Source organism: Anarrhichthys ocellatus, unplaced genomic scaffold (assembly GCF_004355925.1).
Source record: "Anarrhichthys ocellatus isolate YVR2014 unplaced genomic scaffold, GSC_Weel_1.0 scaffold21, whole genome shotgun sequence".
Classification (NCBI taxonomy): Eukaryota; Metazoa; Chordata; class Actinopteri; order Perciformes; family Anarhichadidae; genus Anarrhichthys; species Anarrhichthys ocellatus.
Genome location: NW_022280051.1, coordinates 3,896,699 through 3,909,236, shown reverse-complemented (window position 1 = coordinate 3,909,236; position 12,538 = coordinate 3,896,699). Strand labels below are relative to the sequence as shown.

The window sequence follows — 12,538 nt, the reverse complement described above, 5'->3', positions numbered from 1 at the left end:
GAAGGGGGGGCGGAGGGGGGAGGGGGGGGGGGGGGGGGGGGGGGGGGGGGGGAGACAAGAGGGAGGGAAGTCTGTGGTGGGCCAACGCCTAATCCTGCCAGTGCTGCAGGCTTCAGGAACAGAGGAGTGATATCAGTAAAGACACATTCACAGCCTGCCTATCGCCCCAAATGAGGCCACTTCTGTCTTCTGAAGCTCTGCTGCCTCTCTCCTCCCATCCGCCACCTCCTCTGCAAATCACACACACACCGAGAGGAGAGAGACCTGGGAGCTATCTATTGCCCTCTTTAAGAATCCCACTACATGATTCTCTGAGAAACGTTCCACACTGCCGGCCCCCCTTAAGTCGCTGCAAAATTACATCTGTGCTAAAGAGGCCCCCGTCTTTTTTTATTTATTCTTTTCATTTCGTTTTAATAAGAGGTGTCAGATGCAGTAAAATCATCACAGCCACAGAAATTCACAACACACCAGCACAAAGGTGACGGTGGCCTCTGTGAAATAAGCTTGTTCGTATTGTCCGAGCTGCAAGCACAACCTCTTATCTGCCACATATTAAACAGAGGCACAACAGGGCCACTTCTCCCTCAGCTAAATGCCTCGGTGTAATTACAGAGCTCTAACAAACCTCTTCATAAACCGTTAAAGAGTGATGTTGATATCATGCGGGCCAATGAGATGCCATCGGATTAATTCATGGAATCGTTTGTGCCAGGACGGCGATGGGAGGATCCTGATCGCCGCCCTCGGAGTGACATCTAATTTAAGCCGGGTGTGAGGAAAGGCACCAGAACACTATATGTCAGCTCTGTCATTACACAATGACAACCCCATACATCACCACAGCGCCACCACGGAGCCTTCACTGCCGGGTGGATAACAGTGAGTACGTCTGATAATGGAAATGTTATTTCGCTTTGGCAGCCCTGGACGCTCTCTCTGGGAAAATGAAGCGGTGGGAATTTTTGGGCAAGAGAGACTCAAATTTGCTATTTCAACAAGAATGGGGAAAGACGTGCATTCAAATAAGAGAGGTGTGATTGGTGTCGCACAAAATTCCGGGCCCTATACATGCCCCCCACCCCCACGATTGGGGCCTCTGGGTAGTCAGTCACACTTTTCCCCTCGCTACGACACCCCTGCTCGGTTTTATTCTGTGTGTACCATCTATAAACAGTATTTTAAAGTGTTTAAGTTTTCCATTATTTTCCCTCGTACCGCTCAACTGTATATTATGTCCACTGTGTAACTTCTGAGGAGGATAGAAGCCCCGAGGCTAAAGCATGAGCTGCATAACCCCGAGTTCAGACCTCCAGTCTGAGACGAATCCGAGTGGAAAACCTAGCAAAAGGCATATTTATAGCATCCCGACACCCAGCGATCTGTTTCGCACGTCACAACAAAGAGCTGCAAGTACTTCTTATAGCCACGGGAAGAAAAAAAAAAAAAAAAAAAGAGCAAACATTGAAATTCTGGCTGGATTCATTGAAAATATGAGGTATCGTTTAACACTGCGAACCTCTTTAAAGCTGTAATGTGAGATCACGCCAAAGCAAAGTGCCTCGCCTGTGTCTCTGGAACCATGCGGATTACTGTGCTACAGAACAAAGTCCTTCTCTTCCCACCAGCACCAGCAAACCTCCAGAGCCCTCTGGAAGGAGGCTGGGGAGAGCGTGTGACTAGAATTACTGGCACACTTTCAGAAAGTGCTAATCTCCGCTTACTGTGTGGACTCTTTACCGACGATTTTTTCTTTTTTCACATATCGCTACAAAAATTAACAATCCGCACCAAAACATCGAGCTGAATGTTTCCGTCACGTTTCACTGATTTGACTGCAGACAAAAAGGCAAAACCTGCAGTGTCACATGACCGACACGGTTGACTTCACCCCGACTATGAATTATGACTGGGATTTTAAATCAGGTTTTGTTTGGGGAAGTCTAAAATGTGACATTTGGGTTGAAAAAGACTAAAAAACAAAAGCACACATTATGCTTTATCCAGAGCTTTAATACACCATCATTATGCAACGGGAGTGTAACTGGTAATTAGATGTGTTTAAATTGATGCAAACGGTACCACTGTCTTGATATCCCCGTGAACCATAAACTTTATTGCATGATTTCTTTTGGAATTTGGAGTTACATAGCGAGAGACCCCGAGTTCGTGGAAAACACAATGTTTGTGCCATATTCATTGAACAATAATGAACTGGTGTACCGCAAGATTACCTCAAAGTTTAAAGGATACTGGCGGCTGGGGAAGAATATATTTAGTTGTGGTTCATCCGGTGAAAGGGTTTCTAGGAATTCAAATGAGAACAAAGCGATAGAACCAAACACTGTGTGCAACCAGAGACTAAAGAAGGGGTCAGCAACCTTTTACCCCAATAAAACTACCGTAAATAACAGGCCTGGCAACTACCAAAAACTCTCTTGCACACTTATTGCTAATGTCCCATTGGCTAAGCTATGACGTTCCACCTTTGTACTGAAGAGTTTACATATACTGTGGCTAAACTCTTGCGTAAAAGCTATTTTATACAACACTTTTATCGTAAACTACAAAAATATTCGTGGCAAATTGGACCCACACAGATAGACTAGGTCAGAGCCGGGCAACCTGGTGGCCTAGAAGTCACGTCACACACAACATATGAACGTGACATCAGGTTTCAATTCCAGCCACGGACCTTTGTTGCATGTCAGTAAAAGCAAAAATGACACGTCGGAATCATCGCCATGGCTTACCTGTGGCAGGGCGGAGGTGAGCTGGCGCTGCAGAGAGTCGCGGTCGTAGACGACGTCCTGAAGGTGCTGCTGGGACAGGCCGAGGCTCTCCTGGGTCTCCCTCAGCGTGTCCAGCAGCCGGTCCCGCTCGTCCAGCATGTTGACCATCAGCTGCTCAAAGTGGGAGTCCGGGTCCGAGGTGCTCTGAGAGCCGCGCTGGCTCAGCGCCGTGTCCTCGCTGATGGTGGGCATCACCTCGCACATCATCTTGGCGCTGGGACGAGAGGGAGATCGGAGATTAGACAGAGTTTCGACAGGAAATGAAGACGGTGGTGCGGTGTGACGAGTGAAAAGGTAGTGTTGAATTCAGCAGCATGTTGTGTTGATTTGCATACAGATCAATTGCTAGACCATTGACCTTGATGGAATTTCCTCTCTCAAGAGGGTAGCTATATATATATACACACATATATATATTATATAAAGCATTACAACTGGCGAGATGCTTGTATCTTTAAGGTAACTTCCTGCTACACTCTTTCCTTTTCCGTTGACCCCGCTTGAGGAAATGAACCTCCATTTGTTAGTCTCAATCTGAAGCAATCCACCAACTCAATCGCTCAACAAAAAAGTAAAATCTGAACAGCAAGAGACAGCATCGCATAATAAATATTCAATTTCAATAAATATCAATTCCCTCGGGTCATACCTGAAGCAGTTGAATCAAATGAAGGAGGACACTCTTTAGCTTTGCTATCATAAGGTGCCAGAAGCAATATAACGGCAACCCTTTCAGAATAAATGGCGCCATGCACTGCAAACAAATGACGGAACTGCAGGGTGCATCGTTCTGCATTTTCTGAGCTGGGAATTAGGTTTCAACACATTCCACTTCAGGGTTACAGCGGGCTGCACGTATCCCACCATGCATTGTGTTGATTGACCGACAGCTCACCAGTTCATTGCGAGGTCAATAAAACTGGTCAAATAAACAAACCTCTCTTGGACTCGCAGGTTTAGGAGCCGCAGATGTTAAACTTCTTAAGTATATACAATCTAAATCAAACTACAAAAAAATGTCTTGTTTAGGTGTTTTTCTATTTGTACCAAAGCAACCTCAATATCTTGATTAGATTCAGGCTTAAAGTTAGAATTAGGATTGCAAGGATCTTAACATTTATAGCAAAAGTAGTGTGTGTCCACATCAGTGTCTACCATCCACTATTTCTGTCTGCATGGCTGTGAGTGTGTGACTGGGCCCGACACAGTTGGTGCTCGGCTCAGCGTCACCCCGGCGCTTTCGGAGCTGCAGAGACGTCTTGGAAGGCTGGGCGTTCTGCCCTAGATTTCACGCTTGTGCCGTTTAACGATCCAGAACCAGATCGAGTTGCATAATACACCGCATCTATGCAATAGTGGATAAGCGAGACCATACTCCAGTTTCCCTGAGGGACTGCAGAAAGCCTCCGGAGTCATCCTAATCGATAAGATGGCTCATGAGCTGGAGCCAGGTTTGCGTCGTCACACGTCAGTCATGTGATGAAGCAAGCTAAGCTAAGCTGCAAATAACCATTTGTTGGAAATATTTACCGAGGTGAGGTAAACACAAAGCATGAAAATTGTGCAAAGCTAGCATCCTAGCAGAGGGTCTTCTCACTTCCTGCATTTACACTGACTGGACGCAGCCGTTTGGTACATTACTGACGAGCTAACTGTTCATGACATTACAGTGTCTCTCTTTCTTATTACACGTGTAAAATACAACATTTAATATGTGAATATGACAGCTTTGAAGTTAACAAAAAGGGACAAAGCTGGGCTAGCCATTTCCCCTTGCTTTCAGCACAAGCTAAGCTAGGCTAACTGCCTCTTGACCCAATCTCTCCACTGTATGCAGAGATAAAAAAATATATACGTATTAATGTAATGTTTGGACATTTCTGAGTTGACCCCAGTCATTTTCGTTCAGGCCCTCTGGAACAAGCATGATTGATGCTTTAAACTAATGTTAATTACACAGCCAAACATTTTTGTATAGTCTTCCACAAAAATGAAAATATAAAAAGGTGTGAGGTGCTTCATATACAAACAATAATCCAAAAGCCTAACAATAGCCTACAGGTTAATCACTTCCATTTAATCTTAACAGCAGTTACTCAGTGTGTTGACCCCCTGGCCAGGTTTACTCAGTGAGCTTTCAATATCCCACTGCCCAGACGTGGTCCCCTCTGGGTGGGTTATAATGGCAGGTCTGTGTCCTAGCATGTTCTGGCAGTAAGACGGGCTCTCCCAAACCGTCCCCCAGGCACCCAGCCAGACTCTCACCAGTTCACCATTCAGCCACCATCCGCTGCCGTTTAGACCTGAGAGACCGGGCCTGTGCGCTGCTTGGCTGGACACTCCGCACATGCCAGCCTTTCGCTTGGAGAGCAGGCCAGCCGGCAGACAGACCGGGATACCGGTGGTGCATTTTAAGTAGAAGGTAGTGATTTACCCCCCGACTCTGGCTCAATGCGTTAGTTGAGCGCAGATAGGAAGGTGCCGGTTGCATTTTAAAATCCATACGAATATGGCATCTGGCAGCGGTTATCAAAACAGACTTCAGGCAAAAAGTATTAACGTTGATTGTACATGTTTGCGTTGCTTGTTAAAATCTGATCTCAGGTCATACTTTTTCATATATATGAAGTTGTTTTTCTGAGGCACTTTTGTGCAATTCCCACTTTCCATCAAGCTGACTTGTATATGCCTACTGAAGTTAGCGCTTCCCTACAATGTATATGGAAATCATTAATGAGACATGAGAAATTCATTTCTCTGCCTGTTCGGCAAAATGGCAGCTACGAAAGGCAAAATGGCAGCTCATACTTGCCACATTCTGAGGAGTCAATTCTAAAATCTACCCGTTTACTTGGGATCTCTAACAGCGGTCAGAACGTCTCCCACATTTCACTGTGGTCTCCACAACGAACCAACAAATAGGCCCTGAAACGCCAGGCACACTTTAGTTGCTTATTGGCGTTTTATTTCTCCTTTAAGCTGTGCGGAAAGCAAAGTGTATTGAGGATGTTTTTTCTGCTTCATGCCACGTGCAAACCCCTTTTGTCCCATTCCTGCACCTTACGCTTTGATCTTGCCGTGACTGCCCCTCAAATCATTTTTTACTGTCTATGAAAAATCAATAGACACGGAGGGAAAGTGCACCGCCTGATCTGCTTTCATCTGCGCCCTTAGACGTATTAAGCGGCCGTCCTGAACACCGAAAGCAAACCATATCCCTCAACTAAACATTCATCCGCTTAATTGTGTCATTCAAATAGGCATCTGGCCCGTCTCCTTCGACAGAGAAATGTGTCTCGTCTGCAGAGCCTTGAAGCAAAATGCAGCGATAAAACAGCCACTTCTTTTTTCTTTAAACATCCTCTTTTTGTGGGGAAATTCTGCTCCTCTGCTGCTCAATATTTGCCATAAACTGTCAGCGGCGAGCATGTTTGAGCAGCAAGTCATTAGCTTCTCTCCAGAGTGAAGCAGGCCGGCAGTAGTGATGACAGGTAAGAGCTAGTGTGATCCTCTTGGATAGATAAACACTAATCAGCCACAGTGGTCAGTGTGAAGTATACATGGTCTGAGAGCTCTATTTGCCAGCTGGGATGCAGATGTCGTCTCGATTGCGCTCGCTAGCAGTGACAACACCACTTCCTCACAGCTGAACAGCCAATTTGACCCTCATTAAGGCCGCTATTTGGGCTACAGATATTCATAGCGCCTGCAACAGGCCGACGACTGACGGAGAGTCTTTCTTTACGCACATTGTCTCTGCGACGCAACATCATGGCACATTATGATAACGCACAGCAGGAAATCTGCCCCGACTAGCGTGTCAGACTTCGGCTTAGCATAAATGCATGTCTAACGTTGAACATGTAGGATCTTATCTGTCAGAATGATACTCGCGGAGAGAAATTGGTATTTGTATCAATTGAGTAGGAAATGTACAAACAAGAGGAAGCTTAAGTGAGTGAATTTAGTGCGGCTGGTTAAAGATGTTTAATGCGAGTCGGAAATTATGCAGGAATCACGGGAGGGTGGAACAGCAATGCGCTCAATTGAACACATTGTGGGCCACAGATGCAATAAGAAATGCACACAGACAGACAGGCAGGGATCATTGGGCTTTTCTCTCCATGCCATATGCCAATCAATGAATTATTCAGCGGGGTAGGAGTGAGGTTTTCTTCCCAATCAGTGCAACAAATCTAGAGTCCCTTTTTTCTTCCACCGAGCAGCCTCTTCCGAGCTCAGACACCTGGCTCCAGGCTGAGGTCTAGCTGGCAGCAGGAAGTTGCCGGACAATCTCACAACCTAAAGAAAGGCGGAAGCAATGCCCGACATGTATAATTGATGAGAAGATTACAGCGAAACCTTAACAGTTACGGTTCTTTTGGGGGTATTTTCCAGGACCTTGTGAGACCCAATCTAAAAGCCACAGTGGTTAACTGCTGCAGCCCAGTATCACTAATTACTAATCTCACTAATCTATATTGGACAACCTCATCATTGACATTCAGTGTCAGGTTTTAGTGCAAATGCAGGAAATAGTGGTTTTAACTAGTGGCCATCAGGGGGCAGCTCCTCTGGTTGCTGGTTGTATAGAAGTCTATGAGAATATGACTCTACTTCTCTCTTGATTTATTACCTCAGTAAACATTGTAAACATGAGTTCATGGTCTCAATCTCTAGTTTCAAGTCTTCTTCAATACAACATGATGTTCATTTAGTACATTATGGTCCATTTAGAGTCAAATAGACCACAAGGCAGGGTATGCTTTAGGGCGGGGCTACACAGTGATTGACAGGTCGCTGGCATTGCGTTGTCCGATCTGGGAGTTGTTTATGTTTCTTCTTAGAACGTTAACCCTTTCACGGTGTGTTTTCAGTTGATGACAGTTAGTTGCAACATTTTGGTCACCTAAAAATGTCTTCAGCTTTCAGTTACACTTAGCTTCACCCTCACTTCTGGTTCTAAAAAACAAAGACGGCGACGGCCAAAATGCCAAACTCAAAGCTTCGAAACGGTAGCCAACAAACCGATGGGCGACCTCACGGTGACAACTTCCATTTCTTATTCACAGTCTATGAGCATACGTGACTTTCATGCAGGAGACCAGAGTTCATGTCTCGTCGCAGACCTGCGATTAATGTCTGCCTTTTTTATTAACCATCACCATGGTGAAGGCAGCGTGTGCAAAGATATCTTTAAGATGGTTTCCTTTATTTAAAAATGACAAACGCGACAAAATGAACCACAAACCCCTGGCTTGAGAGTTCCTGGAGGTAAACAGAAGCAGGCCCGGAGCTGCTATATGGGACAGATGTCATTTTCGCCACTCCATTTTGGGAAGAACAAATCAGCAAACTGCGGCTAATTTCCTGAATGTCTTCAGTTAATCTCATTAATGGGGAACAATTGAGCGAGTAGATAAGGAGCAGCACACCAAACAGCGCTACGCTCCCGAGCAATATACGGCCATGTGAGGCAAATTCAGCACTATTCACCACCTGGGAAACATCAAAAGACATGCGGAGGAGCGAGCGAGTGCAGAACAAGCAGAGGACTAAACACGGACACTCTGTGGCTTTGGAGATAAGCCGTACTACTGTAAGCTTGTTGAGCCGAGTTTGGAGGCGGCTAAAATTAAAACCAGCATTATTTAACAGTGTGTTTAAAGCATGGGATGCATAACTATGTAACTCATTAGGCAAGATGATCATTTAGGAATTAGTTGAAAAGAAAAAACTAATTGGGCCGAAAAAAGCCCATTAAGAAACCAATCTTTTATAAAACGCGAGGTCAACTTTTCAAACATTTGTAACACCTCATTAGGTTCATTCCTCGCAACATGAATAAGAATGTTAGACCAAATTGTTTTGATGATAATGCACTTCCCTCACATCAGTACCAGAAGCGCTAGGCTGATAACACACGTCGGTTTGCGGTCGTCAGGGGAGCCGACTACTGGGAAATTCCACTTTTAAATAATGTCTGCGTTTGATTTCTTGGCATGCAAGTGAGTGCAAAGTGCGTCTACAGACTGCATTGATGAGCAGGGGTAATGGCAAAGCTGTTGCATGCCGCTCTTCCCCACTTTGGCATCCCGTATCAGGCCGACAGGTGGGAAAAGTTTGACACAGCATTTTTGTGAATGGAACGGACCAGATTGCATGGCACACTCATAAGCGCTGAAAAAAAAATCCCATTCATATGGCTCCCTGCACCAGAGAGACTTCTTACAACCAAGAGACCGCCTGCCAAGAAAACTATGATTCAAGTCTATTCTATTTAATCACAGACACACGGGGACATACAATGGCACTCAGTCTACATTCCGGGGCGATGCAACAAGTCATGCATGAGGAACAGTGATGTTGATGTGGTTTGGGTGAAAATCTCGGTCAATGCAATATAGTGCAAGGCTCTCGGGAGGAGTGATGTCAACTGGCCATGTTCTTCTGGCAAGACAAGAAAAAATGTTCCATTAAGCCATGAGAGCCACAATGTCATGTGACTAGTTTGAAGCAGGGCAGGAGCTTTGACTTTTTGGCTGTTTTTGCGCCTTGAGCTGCATTTTAAACTGTAAAATTCAAAGTTACACATGGTGATTGTCTTGATGCAAATACTTATATCTTCAAAATGTTGTATTTAGCAGCTTAAGAGACACATATTTCCCTTAGAACTTGGATGAGACCAAAAACAGAGCTATAAAGGAGAGTGAATATTGGACTGACAGTTGTCAGAGCGGGCCTTAGATTTAGTGAAAATATGAACACCATCATCACCAAGGTGTTCACTAAACAACAAAGACATGGTGAGATGTTCAAAGGCTAAAATATTCCATTGTTATTTGACTATTTCTCGGCAAAGAGATACAAATATATTTGAAATAATATTTTAGTATTCCCTGCAAGAATCATATTCCTGCAATGTGCCGAAGGCTCTTAGAAAAAAACATTTAGACGTCACATGTAGGGAAACCTTTCAGAGAGATTTGGGTAATATTAGGTGACAAAAATTGTCAAGTTGTGAAAAATAATCGGTTTTGGTGCAACGACCTTTGTCAGGTGTTTAATTTTGCAGGTGATAATAAGCACACATGTAGAAAAGAGACCTGGTAAAGAAGCAGCCGGCGGAGAAAAAGATTTAAGGCAATGAAATAATTCAAGGGCGACGTCTATTGATCAAAAGAAGAAGAAAATATTTTTTAAAAATGATATTCTTCTCTCCAAAGTAAAAGGGTTTTATTTCGATCAACCTTAATTATTGCCAGTGTGCAGGAGCCTATGTTTTCATCATATTATATTTTTATATACCACAACAATCTGAAAACACACCACATGTAAATTAATGCCACATTGTACACCTAACCCTCCAATCTATCTATGTTATGTAGTTTCATCAATATAATGTCATGTGCCTCTCTACATTGAGATTTACGGTCACCCTCCTGGACCCGACATCTACCAACAACTGTTGCTTTGATCCCTTGAAGATCAGTTATCATCAGCCCAAATCACAAACGACATGATGAGATCCACACAGCAGAACATTAATAGAGATTAGTCGGGGGGGGGGAAAAAGTACATGAAGATTAGCTTCCGCATTAGCAAATTCTACCACGAATTACAGTTTCGTGTATTCTGCCGTGACGGACATCCTCGTGTGAACACTGACACACTGAGCGGTAAAAACCTGAATGAGACAGAGATGGGATGAAGAGGATGGCGCGGGTGTAGAGTTACACCCAGCCTGCTGCCATTAGGGAGGAGGGAAAAGGGAGAGCAGGCTGTGCATCAAGTGTGTGTGTGTGTGTGTGTGTGTGTGTGTGTGTGTGTGTGTCCATATGTCTGAGTGCGCTTTACCTCTACCTATGTGGAGCATCTGTGAGAGGGAGGCTCTGTGTGTGTGTGTGTGTGTGTGCGTCTTCTGATGTGCGTTTCATTGGCTGTGTGTTCAGCTGATAATAAGTCTGCATGCACATGAAAGGACGGCGTGGAGCCTCCAACATCGCCCACAATCCCCTGCAGCAAGGTCATGCAAACCATCAATCGATAGAGATTGAATAAGAGCACAGATCGAGGTGAGCACACAACTACAAAAAAAAAAAAAAAAAAAGCAATAAAGCTGCAGGTTGTAACGGATTTGAACCGTGCCGCCTGCATTCGACTGAATCCTACCTCCCTCATTATGGAGGGTTTGGCTGAAGTCAAACCTGTCCTTGTGTAGGGACATAAAAGCTCCTGCCACAGGTAGCCACCCCCTCTGCCTGACACCTCGGGGCAGTAAAAGCTTTTGTCTGCACACCAGACATATTAGGCAGCGCATCACTGGAAAGTCACACTCTTAGTGCAGAACCGTTAAATTAAGCATCCCGCTAGTGCCATGTTCCTCTATTGTCAAGGTGGGCTAATGTTAATATTATTTTTGCAAGATGGGGAAGGAGGATCACAGCTTCGCCTGCAGGCGGTTAACCTTCTAGCGTCAAATTAAGCCGGCATGTGTGTGTGTGTGTGTGCCTTTTTCATTCATTCATTCATTCATGTACACTAGCATGTGTAAGTGTGTGTGTGTGTGTGAAAGGGTGGGAGATGGGGAATGGATGACAGAGAGGCTTCTCATGCTCTCTCCCTGCTTGCATCTCTGTAATAGCCGGTAATAATATTGTTTATAGGAGGGGCAGCTGTTCCCCCTGACAGCTTCTCTTTTTGCTGTTATGAGACACACACGAGGCGCCTGACTGCGGCGCTGATCAGGTCTGTAACGTCTCCTCCTCACTCTCTGAAATGATAATTGGGGAGAATCCTTGGCTATTGTCTCAAGTGCATTACATCATGCCAGCCTCTCTGTCTGCACCACCCCCCTTAACTCTCTCCTCTGTCTCTCCACTGTGACAGCCAGCCGTGTTTCTTTTCCCCTGCAAAGCCCCCACAATGTCAACCACACACTCACACACACACACACACACACACACACACAGGAAATATTCAGGTTAAATGCACCATCCATCCACACGAGGAGCCTCCTGCTCCTCCAACATCACCACACCAGAGCCGAGGATGAGGATGAGGGCACCGCGGAAAAATCACCTTGGAAGAGGGCAATGTAGGTCACCGCGACACCGGCGGCAACAGTGTGCATACTCACAATGTATTCCTTTACTGTGAGCGGAGGCTCTGCCGGCGGCGGATCAGTGACAACTGCGGTCTCTGCAGGCTGTGTAGCTTCTACCATCCAGCGGACAATCCTAGGAGGCTTCTTCAGCGCGAGCGAGCGGCGACGCCGAGGATCCGATCGTCAAGGTGCGGCTGGTCCCCGCCGCTGGCATTGTCCAAACGCAAAAGAGCAGGGATGATCGCCAAATTAGCCGCGTCGGGTAATGACATTTGATTTCCGGGGCTGCTTTCACACACATACACACACACACACACGCGCGCGCTAACACATACACACACACACACACCGGTTAAGAAATGATGGCATGGTACAAATACTGCTGTGATAAGCGGAGCTGGAAAATACCATTGTCGGAGCTGGCGGAGGGGAGCAGTGTGGAGTCTTAAAGTTGCAGTTGTGCAATTCTCCCTCCCTCCCTCCTCTGTGTGTGTGTGTGTGTGTGTAGACATAATAATGCTAATAATAAGAACAAGTAGTAATAATAAAAGAGATTGTCCTCCAGTATTTCTCCAAATTTGAGAATTCTAAAATTAGAAATAATATAATAAAAGTACCTCGATATTTGCTTTAAAAAGCA

The 12,538-nt window shown here is 45.2% G+C and overlaps 1 protein-coding gene across 14 annotated transcripts in view; it reads right to left on the bottom strand.

Moving 5' to 3' along the window:
• ppfia2 (PTPRF interacting protein alpha 2) overlaps nucleotides 1-12,320 on the bottom strand; it is a 126,275-nt gene extending 113,955 nt beyond the window's left edge. For 13 of the 14 annotated variants that reach the window (XR_004213137.1, XM_031858983.1, XM_031858984.1 and 10 more), the window contains exons 1-2: nucleotides 11,932-12,320; nucleotides 2,754-3,006 (exon numbers count right to left, since the gene is read on the bottom strand). Coding sequence is in view for 12 of the 14 variants with exons in the window: in XM_031858983.1 (XP_031714843.1) it covers nucleotides 2,754-2,999 (246 nt within the window). In the remaining 2 variants the exon portion in view is untranslated. Of the gene's footprint in view, nucleotides 1-2,753; nucleotides 3,007-11,931 lie in introns of those variants that run through there. The other variant, XM_031858995.1, reaches the window with a different exon arrangement.
• Between the last annotated feature and the right edge of the window lie 218 nt (nucleotides 12,321-12,538).